Here is a 14,439-nt window from a genome sequence, read left to right as displayed (position 1 = left end):
TGGATTCAAATCCCACCATGGCAGCTGGTTGAATTCAAATTCAGTAAAAATCTGAAAATAAGAGTCTAATGAGGAACATGAAACCATTGTCGGAAAAAAACCCATCTGGTTCACTCATGCCCTTTCGGGAAGGAAGCTGCCATCCCTGTCTGGCCTACATGTGACTCCAGATCCACAGCAATGTGGCTGACTCTTAACTGCTCTCTGGGCAATAAAAGCTGGCCTGGCCAGTGACACCCACATCACATGGATGAATAAAAAGTTCATACAAAAGAACGCTAAAATCTATCTAAAGTGATAATTTAAGACCTTGACTGAAATTTATCTTGATGGAGTAGAGACAGAACTTAAAATATATTTACACTGACGCTGAACTGCATCATTAGGCATTCAATTTTGTTAATTTGCTCATGGGATGTGAATATCTTTGTTAAGTCATCATTTACTGTCCAATGCTAATTGCTGAAGATGGTGTTGGTGAGCTGCCTTCTTGAACCATTGTACTCTTTTGGGTGTCGACCCACCCACGGACCTGTTAAAGAAGGAATCCCAGGCTTTTGACACATCACGATCAAGGAACAGTGATGTAATTCCCAGTCAGAGGAGAGATTTAAAAGACTCTGGTCTTTTACATTATTGTGAGCAATTTTGAGCCCCTTACCTCAGGAAAGATGGATTGGCCCTGGAACAGGTCCAGAGGAGATTCACAAAAATGATCCCAGGAATGAAAAGCTTAACATATGAGGAATGTTTGAAAACTCTGGGACTGCATTGATGGAATTTAGAAGGATGAGGGGAGAATCTGGTTGAAACTTACAGAATACTGAACAACCTGGACAGAGTGGACATTGGGAAGATGCTTCCATTGGCAGGAGAGATGAGGAGCTGGGGGCACAGCCTTGGAGTAAAAAGACGACCTTTTAGAATGGAGATAAAGAGAAGCGTCTTCAGCCAGAGAGTGGGGCATCTGTGGAATTCATTGTCACAGAAGGCTGTGGAGGCCAGGTCATTGAGTATTTTAAAACAGAGACACATAAGTTCTTGATTGCCAAGGGGATCAAAGGTTATGGGGAGAAAGCGGAAAAATAGGGTTGATAAACCTACCAGCCACGACTGATTGGTGGCGTAGACTCGATGGGCCAAATGGCCTAATTTTTGCACCTATGTCTTATGGTCTTTCGATTTGGAAGGGATCTTGCAGGTGGTAGTGTTCTCATGCATCTGCTGCCTTGGTGCTTCCAGGTGGTAAAGGTCATGGATTTGAAACATGCTGTTGAAGCAACCTTGGTAAGTTACTGCAATGCATCTTTAAGATGGTACACACTGCTGACACTGTGCAGTGGGGGTACAGTGAAACCATCCAGCCATCAATCCAGGTAAGCTGAAGATGCATTTATAACCTCCAGCATTATACCATCTCCAGCTTGCTCTCTCGTCAGTTTTTAGTTTATACCCAGTTAACTGGAAAACTGCAATAACCACAGCTTGGGGCGGCACAGTGGCTCAATGGTTAGCACTGCTGCCCCACTGCACGAAAGACTGGGTTTGATTCCACCCTCCGGCAACTGTCTGTGTGGAGTTTGCACATTCTCCCTATGTCTGCATGAGTTTTCTCCGGGTGCTCTGGTTTCCTCGCACAGTCCAAAGATGTGCAGTTTAGGTGAATTGGCCATGCTACATTGCCCATAGAGTTAGGTGCATTAGTCAGGGGTAAATATGTGGAATGGGTCTGGGTGGATTATTCTTCACAGGGTCAGTGTGGACTAGTTGGGCTGAGGGCCTGTTTCCACACCGTAGGGAATCTAATCATATTTGAATGTTTGCTCGTTCTTACAAACAGCTATTTATATTATACCGTATTGTACTGTGTTCTGACTTCCATACAATTCAATTCACAAACACATGCAAAAACAAAAGCTATTCATAAGCCAGGGACTGCGTGTAAATGTAAGCATAAATATCATCAGGTATCTGAAGAGGTGCAAATTGCTGGGATTCAAGAGATGAGTTAAGGGTCTTCTAGCACAGTGGTAATGTCCCTATCTCTAAATCAGAAGGTTTGAGTACAAGTTCTACCTGTCCCAGATGTGTATTACATTTCAATATATCTGAATAGGTCGATAAAATAAATACAAGGGATGAATTGCTCATACCAATTTCTCGGTGGCAATGTGCACAGTCATTATTAAATTCAATTTATTACAGAAGATTTTAAAGCGGAAGTCACTCAAAACTCTAATTAATATACAAAACTGAACACCGCTATTGATTCTATTCATTGCAAATATTTTAGTTTCTAATACTAAATGGTACCTGAGCTAACAAGGGTTGGTTGGGAGTAGTTAGTGAGCCTAACTGTGGATAAAAGCTGAATAAATGGCAGAAGACATGCTCATTAAAACAGAATGCCTCAATGATCACATCATTACAATTCCTCAGTGATCACATCATCACAACTGTGCATGTTAATTTAACTCCCCTAGATTCACTGAGTCCTCCAGGACTTTTGAAGTAGTCAGGTTCATTACTTTTTTAACACAATGCTGACAAAAATGCAAAGAATAGCAGTGACAAAAATATTAAAGCAACAGCCATTTTTTCCTAAAATCCAGTTTTAACAGTTCAAGGTTATCGTTAGTAGCACAGAGTCTAGCTATTGAAGAAAATCTCATTTTTACCCTGTGGATGTTAATTCATTTTCACTGCTGAATGACATATTACTTTCTAGTATTTATCAAAAACATAACTGCATTTCACTAATGTTAAGTTGCATCAACATGAAATATACCATCACTGTATTTTATACTGAGATCTTACACACCAGACAAGCCAGTCTCTATCCAGTCCGTGCCTGTATATGCAGCAAGTAGGGCTTCCTCTATTCCGGCTGAAGACATGGCCTCATTAGGATTGTAAAGATCATCAGGAATTTCTGCAGAAATAGAGTTGTCACTATCCACAATTTCAATGGACTCAGTACCTGAATTAGGTAAATGTTCACTTTTATCTTCATTTATATCACAACTGGAGTCAATTGAAATGGTCAGTTCTGGATTATCAGTACTTTTTCCAGACGCAGATTCAAGTTCTTCATTACTTCCAGGTACAGTGCTCTCATCTACAGTACTAACACTTAATACATTCTCAGCAGCATGTTCACTATTTACACTTTCATTATTTAAACTGCTTTCACCGACTGTTTGAGTCCCAGGGACTTCTTCTCTGGTCTCTGAATTTACATTACTTCCTGATCCTGAAGAGACTAGCCTACTACACTTCATCAACGAAGATCGTGTGAACTTGGAGGCAGAGGTAGAAGCATAAAATGGAGCTGTGGAGCAACTAGGAGGAAGCAAAGATTTTTTGAAGGCAGACGATGGTGCTTTTAGACATGGCCTACTGGAAGTACGTTTACAGAGTAATTCACTTGTGCTTGAACTATTGGTACTCTTCGTATTGCCATAGCGAAGAACACTGGATTTCAATGGCAGACCCGATCTCGTTTGCTGTGTCAGACAAGATCTATCCACAGCCTTTGAAAAGGACAAAGATCTTGGTATTACTTCAGGACCACAAGAGTTATTTTGTATGGAATAAGAAAAGCTCTGTGATCTTACAATGTTCTCATCTGACAAGTTCTTCAAACTCTCTGTAGATTGGCTAAGACTATCTTTTGAACTGCTTGATCCAGAGAAAGTCCCTTCTTGTTCAGACATCTTTGCAACTGTTGTTTTATGAAACTGGCCAACTGAATGGGACCGTGCAATTTGTGAGGATGTGAATGGCTTTCCCAGCATTTTCCCACGATTTCCTTTCATGGAATTACTTAATCCAGCTACAAGGATTTTGCTTTTGTTGTCATAAGGTATAATCTGCTGTTGCTTTTGATGCCTAGATGCTGTGGTAGTTTTACTCTTAAAGCCCAAAGTTGTGTGATCTTTAATAATAGGAGCCGTAGAATAAGAGTTTCTCTCCATTTTACCAAGTTCTTCATTTGTAAAAGTACAAGGGTAGGAACTAGCTGAGTCTTTTGCACCTTGTCCACCTGGTTTCGTTTTAATAGATCTTTTCCAATTGAAAGAAAAGCCGCCAACACAGCCAGCCCCATTTTGCTTGTCACCAACTTTTGAAGTGCTAGAAGCACTGGCACTGCGAACACAGGCTCCATTTGCTACAACTTGGGGAAGAGTCTCACTTAGTTTAGAGGTTCCACCACCAAACTTGGGCAATCTCGAAATAGAAGTAGATTTTCCCTGTGTTTTTCCTTCCATTAGCTGTCAAACACTTCCAGCTCGGAACGTAACTGCAACCTGCAAAATACAAAAGAAACAATTTGTACAAATTTATATCAATTACATCAAACAAATCTCCCGTCCCTATTTTAAAACCCAGTGTGCCTATTCTAAACAAAGGATTAATAAAATTATTGTTCACTACCAGAATCACATCATCATTTTGTCTCCTGCGTGTCAAAAGCAAGTGACAAAAGCACATTTACTTAAATACTTGTTCATAGACATGAAAAGCATGACACTGACGATATAATTTCAGCATGACACACCATCTATTACCAGTAATTTAACCCTTATATTTTTGTTAAATCATTAGGAATGCTGCCCAATGAACAATATAAATAATCTGCTATGTATACGTATGCCCAATGCCAATGAGAACTGAAAAAAATGTTAAACTTCATCCTTGAATTGACTTAAGTAAGCTGCCTCCTATAGATTACTTACGGGAATTATGTTATTTAAACTAACTTCTATTTGAGCTAACTTCAAAGTGTTTAAGTACGGTTTTGAACAATAAACAAAGTTTTAAAAATTGGTTGGTTTTACATGAAGCAGGGAATAGTGAAATCACAAGACACAGCCTGTTACTATAGTCGACTTTCCTATAATATTGAGGTTTACTTGAGTGCAAAGACATACCTCCAAAAAGCATTATTTGGCTTTATGATTCTGCAACACTACATAATCAGCGTTATTTCACAACAACAGGATTTCAATGAGACCTGTGCAGTTGCTTCAAAAAAACCAATCTATTGTTTTTTTTCCACACCTGACAAAGAATGTAATCAGATGTTCTAACTTTCATAATTCAGTAACATCAGCATCTTTTGGCTTGGTGGATTCAAACTTGGCTGAGTAGTAGGAAACAGAATAATGTCCAAGGATATTTTGCAGGCTGGAGGCAAGTTTGTCATGGAGTTCCCAAGGAGTCTGTATCAGGAGCCTTGTTTTTCCTGATAATATATTTGTGATCTAGATCTTGGTACGCAGGAGACAAGTTCAATGTTTGCATTTGACACAAAACTTTCAAGAATTAAAAACTGTGAGGAAGACAGTATAGAACTCCAAAAGTTCATGAAGTGGGAGGGTAGGTGGTAAAAGAGTTTCAATGCAGAGAAGTGTGAGGTGATGCATTTTGGCAGGAAGAACATTGAAAGACAATATAAATTAGGGGATACAATTCTAAAAGGGGGGGTGCAGGAGCACAGGAATATGGATTTATATATCACTGATCATTGATGGGGACAGGAGAGGTGGAGAGAGCAGTGAGTGAAGCATACAGTATCCTCAGCTTTATTAATAAGGACATCCAGAACCTCAATCTGAGCTACAAATCTTCTCAAAACTCGCTAACTAAATGATATAGCAAAATAAGATCTGCAATTCAGGTGAGGTGAATGGTCCTTGGCAATAACGTGAAAAAGAACATTTAGCTCTCCTTTCAAGTGATCAAAGTCGTTGACAAAGGGCTGCCCAAACCTTATGCAGAATTAACTGGTGCCATTGTGTCCCCCCTGCTCCACAGCTATGTAATAACATCTCTGATCAAGCTGATTAGAAAATATACAAAGTAAAGAAATCATCCAGGCTGTGGGGGGCCTTTTGGTCCTGATTGATTGATGGCTGAGGAACTTGCAGACTCACCTTGCAGGGTATTAACATTTATCCACACAAATTGAGTGTCTCACATTGGGAGACAAATTGTTGGAGCTCTGATCCATGGAATGCACTGGTCATCAAGCCCTGGCACTCCATCAGTCATACCACAATTATAAACCTTTTATTACCAAAATAGTTCCTGAAGAAGGGCTTATGCCCGAAACGTCGATTCTCCTGTTCCTCAGATGCTGCCTGGCCTGCTGTGTTTTTCCAGCACCACATTTTTCAACCTTCCTCCTCAGATGTATCATAACTCAAGCCTCCCTCTCTCATCTTCTGTTAAATGCAAATTGCAATGTCATTAGACCCTGGCCCACCATCTCTTATGGATTGAAAAATGCCAAGCAGTTTGTTGTTGAAGGACATTAATTACCTTACTCAAAGATTTAATTAGTTATTTTCCCCATTCCCCATCCTGTTTTTTATTTGCTGAATATTTATCCACCTTGTTTTGATATGGATCAGAGCCAATCAGAAAACCACCGGATAAAGACTCCATAATGCTTGGGAAATAAATGGCAGATTATTTCACATAATTTGCTTTAGAAATATGTTCAATCCATGGCTATGATTCTGTTAACTTGCCTTCTGTAAAGAAGGAGATAATTGCCCTGTGCTGTCACAAATAATGACGCTTATCAAACCAATTCCTTCGTACAGGACAGAGAAAGCAGGGAAGTTACTGTTCTTGTAGTGCTGTACAAACCATCTGACACTGAATGGAGAACAAAACCAACAAACAACAACAAGAGTATCAAATTCTACAGTTTAACATTGAGTATTCTTCCTGAGGAAAGGCAGCATAGTGGTTATAGTATCAAACTAGTGATCCAGTCAGCTGGACAAATAATCCAGAGAAGCCATGTTAAATCTTACAATGGCAGCTAAGCCTTTCAAACTCTGTTAATTAAATCTGGAATAAAAAGCTGGTATAAGCAGTGGTGTCCATGAAACTGCCAGACTGTTCATAGCAGTTTTTCCAAGGAACACAATCCATAACGTATAATGGTTTTTAGCCTCAATTGATAGAGGTAACTTACAACACAATTCCATAGATTTTGTATGACTGGTATTTTCCCAAATCACAAGTTTAACAGTCTGGACTGGCAGATGTCCGCAGTCGCTGCTACATTATTCTGCAAATGTCATTAATTATTTATAATGGAAATTCTGAAGCAATCAAGAGCACTCTAGACATTAACCATACCCATCTTTGGCAGCTGGTACACTAGTGGGTACGAGTGAAGACAGTCAGACTGATAATGATAGTTAACTATATCAAATATAGTTGTTAATAAGCATCAAAGTAGACAACTCCTTCAGAAAGGTGGCACAAGCAGGATGGCCTCTTTCTGTGATTTAAATTTTAAAATTCTATCAAAAGATTTTATCAGTATTAGATGCAAACTTATCACCTGGCACCTGGCAGGATAACAAAAACAAGAACTTGCTGGAAAAACTCAACAGGTCTTGCAGCATCTGTGGAAAGAAAGCAGAGTTAACATTTCGGGTCCAATGACCCTTCTTCAGAACTTGCCAGGTTAAGTTGCCATAGACAGCAGAGAAAGGCATGTGCTGAGTGATGCTTAGTGTCAGTGTGAAGTAGAAAATTATTACTGCATTGAAAAGTCTCAATTTCATATAAATGACTGGTGGATTTCCAATTATTCATTATGTTGCCCTAAAACCAAAACAGACAAATAATGCAGCAGCTACTGCAAACATCTGCCAGCCCAGACTATTAAACAGTTCAAATGCTAAATAGATTATTGTACCTGGAACTGCTGCGTTTTTACATTAATGGCATCTTCAACATGTCATTGTATTCCACTGCTGCCCCCGAATGTACGCACAAAAGGTTATTTCTTAAAGTTCACATAGCATGTACATTGCCCGTAATACCAGCATTTATTTTTCATTCCCAATTGTTAACTGAAAAGGTGGTGCAGCTGTGTGGAGAACAACAAATAATTTAATTCTTTGCTGTATGTCACAGCCCTTCCCTGAACACTAACTAATGCAAAGTCAATAAGCCTGCCATTTTTCAGACTGTGGCAGTTTGGTTCGTGTGGTCATTGGAGACGATTGCACAGGAATTTTACATCTTTGCCAGGAAATACAGTGAACTTATGGTAGGGTTCCCTGCAATGTGGATGCAATGAAAACACCGCCATGACAGGATATTATACATAAAGATACAATTGTGCAAATTTAAGTTCTATTTTAGTAATCCATAACATTGAAGCAACACATTGTACAATACAAGACCCAATGAAACAACTGCATAATAGATCAAACATCCAGCATTTTTAAGATGTGAAGCATATTCAACAGCATTTAAGCAACACAACAGCATATAAACACCAAATTGAACGTCATGATTCTTGATTGTATTTTGTGACTACCAAACCCTTCCCAAATTACCAGCCTAGAACCAGCAAAAATAGTGAACTTGGCAAACAATAGTTGCAATGCCTCCAAGTAAGTTGTGCTGTCAACAAAATCCAGCTCCTGAGCTAGGTCAAAATGCCCCAAAGAGAGCAACGCCCCTCGATTCACCTTGCAATGTTTGTGAAATAAAGACCATAAGTACTCTCCCCATACATCTCAATTCAGGTAGATTACATACATCGCCAAAAGGCACCAAAAAACAAGGAGTATAAACAGGTGTACATTAGCATTTACACAAGAACGGAACTAGAACAGGTATTAAAAGGACCTAGAAAGACTAATTGCCATAAGCTGAGCTGCTGTTGTGTACTTCAACAGCAGTAATTAGAATTCATGACTCACCTCTCGTTATATTCTATTATTCTGCTTAAGTATTGATAACTTTAATGTTAGACATGTTAAATATTTGAAAAAAATGTTGAATCCCAAAGTTAACCACATGATTCAAAACCTAAATGGATTATTTTCCAACGGCAAAGCTTTGGGATTTGACCAAATCTCAGGACACAGGAATATTAAAAAAGGACGAGGCCATTTGGTCCATCCATCCAGCCTGCTATGCCAATTAATATGATCATGTTTGGCTAACTTGATTGTGGTCATCGCTTTATCTTGCTAGCTTCTCATAACCCTTGTCAATCAAAAATGTGTGCAGCCATCTTGATTATATTTTATTTTGGATTTTAGTAATCCAGATTTGGAGATGCCGGTGTTGGACTGGGGTGTACAAAGTTAAAAATCACACAACACCAGGTTATAGTCCAACAGGTTTAATTGGAAGCACACTAGCTTTCGGAGTGCTGCTCCTTCATCAGGTGGTAGTGGAGGACACAATCCTAAGGCACAGAATTTATAGAAAAACTTCGTCCCCACCACTAAAATGGACCCATTGGTTCTGGCAGCAGACCCGGAGGAGTTCATCAGACGAATGAGACTCCTGGAATTCTTTCAAGGTGCCGGCAGTGATCCCAATGAGTCCACCGATGAACTGGAACAGTCATCAGAGATCTGTAGACAAGCAACCAAAGAAGGTGTCAACTTGGACCCCACCAGAGGACTGCTGCCCTGGGCTTGACATGTATGCTCAAACCATCAGGAAATATATAAATGCCAGATTCATCAGCTATACCTACAATATAGAGCAAAACATCACCTGTTCACAACGCAATGCCATCTAGGCTCTCAAAACCAATCACAACATTGTCATCAAACCAGCAGATAAAGGAGGAGCCATTAATCAGGACTTTAGATCCAGTGCTTCAGAGTTCCCTAGGCACCTTCATCCCACGTACTTCTCGTGTAGGCGACTTCTACTGCCTTCCAAAGGTACACAAAGCCAACTCACCAGGACATCCCATCATATCAGGCAATGGGACACTATGTGAGAATCTCTCCTGCTATGTTGAAGGCACCTTGAAACCTATTGTATAGGGGATCCCCAGCTTCTTTTTACGTATTTCTTACAGAAACTCAGCACCCACGGACCAGTCAAACCGGGAACATTCCTCGTCACAATGGATGTTTCAGCATTCTATAACAGCATCCCCCACAATGATGGCATCGCGTCAACAGCCTCAGTATTCAACACCAACGACTGCCAATATCCAAACACCATCCTACAACACATCCGCTTTATCCTCGATCACAATGTCTTCACTTTTGACAACCAGTTCTTCATCCAGCACATGGGACAGCCATGGGGACCAAATCTGCACCCCAATATGCCAACATTTCTATGCACAGGTTCGAACAAGACTTCTTCTCCATGCAGGATCTCCAACCAACATTATACATCAGGTACATTGACGACATTTTCTTCCTCTGGACCCATGGTGAGGAGCCACTGATAAAACTAAACATTGACATCAACAAATTTCATCCCACCATAAAACACACCATGGACTACTCTCGACTATCTGTCTCATTTTGGACATATGCATCTCCATCAAGGATGGACACCTCAGCATCACACTCTACCGCAAACCCACAGACAACCTCACAATGCTACACTTCTCCAGCTTCCACCCAAAACATATTAAAACAGCCCTCCCCTATGGACAAGCCCTACGTGTACACTGGATCTGCTCAGATGAGGAGAAATGTGACGGGCACCTGGAAGTACTCGGGGATGCCCTCACAAGAACGGGGTACAATGCCCAACTCATCGAACGCCAGTTCCAACATGCCACAGCAAGGAACTGTAATGACCTCCTCAGGAGACAGACACGTGCTGCAACTGACAGGGTACCCTTCGTTGTTCAGTATTTCCCGGGAGCTGAAAAATTACGCCATGTTCTTCGTGACCTGTAACACATTATCAATGAGGATGAGCACCTCACCAAGACCTTCCCCACACCTCCACTACTTGCCTTTAAACAACCGCTAAACCTCAAATAGATCATTGTTCGTAGCAAACTGCCCTGCTTTCAGGACAACTCCAACTACTGGTCATGGTAGGCGCTGCAAGACATGTCAGAGTGTGGACATGGATACCACCATTATACATGGGAACACCTCCCACCTTGTACATGGCAGGTACTCATGTGACTCAGCCAACGTTGTCTATCTTATACGTTGCAGGCAAGGATGCCCGGAGGCATGGTACATTGGTGAGACCGAGCAAAGGCTCTGACAACGGATGAATGGGCACCGCACAACAATCAACAGACAGGAGGGTTCCCTCCCAGTTGGGGAACACTTCAGTGGTCCAGGACATTCGACCTCGGACGTTCGGGTGACCATCCTCCAAGGCGGACTTCAGGACAGGCAGCAGCGAAAAGTGGCCGAGCAGAGGCTGACAGCTAAGTTCGGTCCCCATAGGGAGGGCCTCAACCGGGATCTTGGGTTCATGTCACATTACAGGTGACCACCATTGCACTATACGCACACACAGGCACTCCGACACACACACACACACACACACACACACACACACTCCCAAAGGTATCCTCTCAGAGACCTAGACCACTCTACACTCATGCACACACATATACAGTCTCTCTCTCAGACACTCACAACCCCCCTCCCCAGACACACACACACACTCCCACACTCTCACATGCACTCCCTCACAGACTTAAGACACTACACTCACAACCCCCAACCCAGACAGACACAGACAAAGACCACATGCACACACATATTTTGTGGGGTGGATTTGTACTTGCAGAGTTACATTGTACTTTGCTCAAAAACTGCATGAATTCATGTAAAACTCTGTTATATCACTTTTTAGATTAGAATCAATCTAATCATGGCATAGACAGAGAACACAGGGGGCTAACACCTTCAACATATTGTCTAGTATCACTCATTGTTACAGCTAACCTGAGAATGCAACGTTTTTTAAAAATGTTTGTGATTTACACATGAAAGAAGTGAAACTATCATGGTATTCAAACAGATGAAAGACTCAACAGTCAATCAAGGTATTTTTCAATGTATAATTTCAGTTACATCACACTAAATTTTTGCGATAAATTCTGTGTTAGGATTGAGCTCTCCACTATCACCTGATGAAGGAGTGGCGCTCCCAAAGCTAGTGCTTCCAATTAAACCTGTTGGACTATAACCTGGTGTTGTGTGATTTTTAACTTTAGTAATCCATAAATGCTGTACAATACGAGACCCAATAAAACAATCATATACCAAGAATCTAATGGTTTCAAAACATGAGTCGTATCCCACCAATATTGAAGTAACACAACCACAGATATCAGCGTGAACCTTGCGGTTCTGGATTGTAATTTCTGACTACCAAACCTGTCTCCATTGCATTCTGGGGCACTGAATTCCAAAGACTAACAACCCTCTGAGCCAATAAGTTTCCCATCATCTCCATCTTAAAGGGATGCCCCTTATTTTGAAACTATGTTCTGAAGTTCAATTACTCCCCCATGACAGGAAACATTCTCTCAACCTTACCCTGATAAGTCCCCTCTGAATCTTATTTTTCAGTAACATCACCTCTCATTTTTCTAAATCCCAAGATGCTCAACCTTTTCGCAACAGACAAAGCACTCATCCCAGGAATCAGCCTATTGAATTTTCTCTGGTGTGTTTGCAATAATGATGTTATATCCCTCTTCAGGTAAGGTCACCAATACTGTGCACAGTACTCGAAGTACAATCTCACAATGCCCTATATGCTTGTGGCAACACGTCCCTACTTTTTTACTCCATTTTCCTCTGCAATAAAGGTGAAAATCCTGTTTGCTTCCTAATTACTTACTGTATCTGAATGCAAACTTTTGTCATTCATGTACAAGGACACAAAGATTTCCCTGTACTTAAACATTCCTTAGTCACAGAAACATGGAGCAAGAGGCAACTATTCAGCTCCTTGAACCTATTCACACCATTCTACATCATGGCTGATCATCTAACTCAACTTCATTTTCCCGGACCTTACCTATATCCCTTTTACTGTGGAATACAATGTACAATGGTATCCGGCAAGAGAGCACAAAGGTGGCCCCACCTCCATTTTAAAGATGTCTGTAACAGAGACATGAAGTCAATGAACATGAACATCGAGAAGTGGGAGAACACTGCAAGCGATTGCTCTCGCTGGAGGCTGGAATTACGCAGTGGTCTAAAAAGAGAAGCTGAGGTTTGCTGCTGAAGAAAAGCCCACCCACCAACAAAAGAACACCAAGAAAACACCAGAAGACAGTGTGTTCAAGTGCAGTCACTGCAGTCAAGCCTGCTACTCCCATGTGGGCCTCTACAGTCACACATACGCTGCTCGACCAACAAAGATTGAAACTAGTCTTCCCAGCCGCAGGTCCACGGTCTCACAAGACTAACGTGTGCCACCCAAACAATGCACATTAAAGCCTGTAACTTCCTCAGCTTTTCATCATTAATTCCTCGGTTTTACACTCTAAAGGGACCAATGCTCATTTCAGCGCCTCTTTTTCTTTTTGTACACTCGCAGAAGTTTTTAGTTGCATGAACGATTTATTGTACAGTGAATAATATAGTAAAACCCAGTGAAAAGCTTTAATAGTCGCCTGTTCAATCTGGCACTATTTTTGAATAGTTTAAAAATAAAAAGGATAAAATAAATAATTCAAAGAGAGGTGATGGTTTAGTGGTATTATCCGAGGACTGTTAACACAGAGACAAAGATAATATTCTGGAGCCTGGGTTCAAATCCGCCATGGCAGATGGTGGTATTAGAATTCAACAACAACCTGGAATTAAGAATCTAATGATGATGATGAATAGACTATTGGAAAAACCCATCTGGTTCACTAATGTCCTTTAGGGAATGAAATCTGCCATCCTTACCTGGTCTACGTGTGACTTCAGACTCACAACAACGTGATTGACTCTTAACTGTTCTTTGGGCAATTAGGCTCAGGCAATAAATGCTGCCGGGCCAGTGACACCCTCATCCTATGAATGAATAATTTTTTTTTAAAACTAAAAGAGAGTCCTGAGCTGGCTCAACAACGACATCTGCCCTGCCAACCCTCCTCCACCATCTCGCTGCCACCTGTGCCAGACCCAGTGTAGGAGTCACCACTCTTTAGGTGCCATCTCCTTGCCATTAGGCCTGCTGCCAAAACTTATGCCAGGTCCCATGATGAACCTACACTCACCCTGCACCCAGGACTCCCTGGCTCCACTGACAGACCAGGCCACCACTGACTCACCAAAAGACCAGCTCCAGCCGCCGTCCTCAGATGTCATCTTGCCGGCGTCACCATCTTGAAAAGTCTGCCAACACTGCTGCCTCTGATCGCTGGAGGAACTTTGCTGCTGCCACCAGCCCCAAACACCAGGAGGACATCCCTGTTGCTGCTGCTGCTGCCACCATCACCTCCAGTCACCAGGAGGAGGCACCATTTTGCCTGCTCTAAATGTCACACCAATTTCACTAATTAACCCACCGCAAAAGGCTCCAAAGAAAAATGAAAAAAAAAAGCAGAAGTAAAAAGAAAGAAAAAAAAGCATGGAGGAGTGGTTGAGCCCCAGGCTACAGCCCACACACAGTCATGCTGCTCCGTCGTTATCTAAATTATTT

At 41.4% G+C, this 14,439-nt stretch overlaps 1 protein-coding gene across 4 annotated transcripts in view; it reads right to left on the bottom strand.

Moving 5' to 3' along the window:
• Positions 1 to 14,439, bottom strand: part of ccser2a (coiled-coil serine-rich protein 2a) — a 616,376-nt gene that overhangs the window by 544,659 nt on the left and 57,278 nt on the right. For all 4 annotated transcript variants that reach the window (XM_072583583.1, XM_072583585.1, XM_072583586.1 and 1 more), the window contains one exon: positions 2,822 to 4,310. In XM_072583583.1, coding sequence (XP_072439684.1) covers positions 2,822 to 4,271 — 1,450 coding nt within the window. In that variant the 5' untranslated portion in view covers positions 4,272 to 4,310. The remainder of the gene's footprint in view (positions 1 to 2,821; positions 4,311 to 14,439) is intronic.

The sequence above is a fragment of the Chiloscyllium punctatum genome, chromosome 13 (assembly GCF_047496795.1).
Source record: "Chiloscyllium punctatum isolate Juve2018m chromosome 13, sChiPun1.3, whole genome shotgun sequence".
Taxonomy (NCBI): domain Eukaryota; kingdom Metazoa; phylum Chordata; class Chondrichthyes; order Orectolobiformes; family Hemiscylliidae; genus Chiloscyllium; species Chiloscyllium punctatum.
The sequence above is the reverse complement of the archived record's forward strand: the minus strand, read 5'-3'. Positions and strand labels throughout refer to the sequence as shown.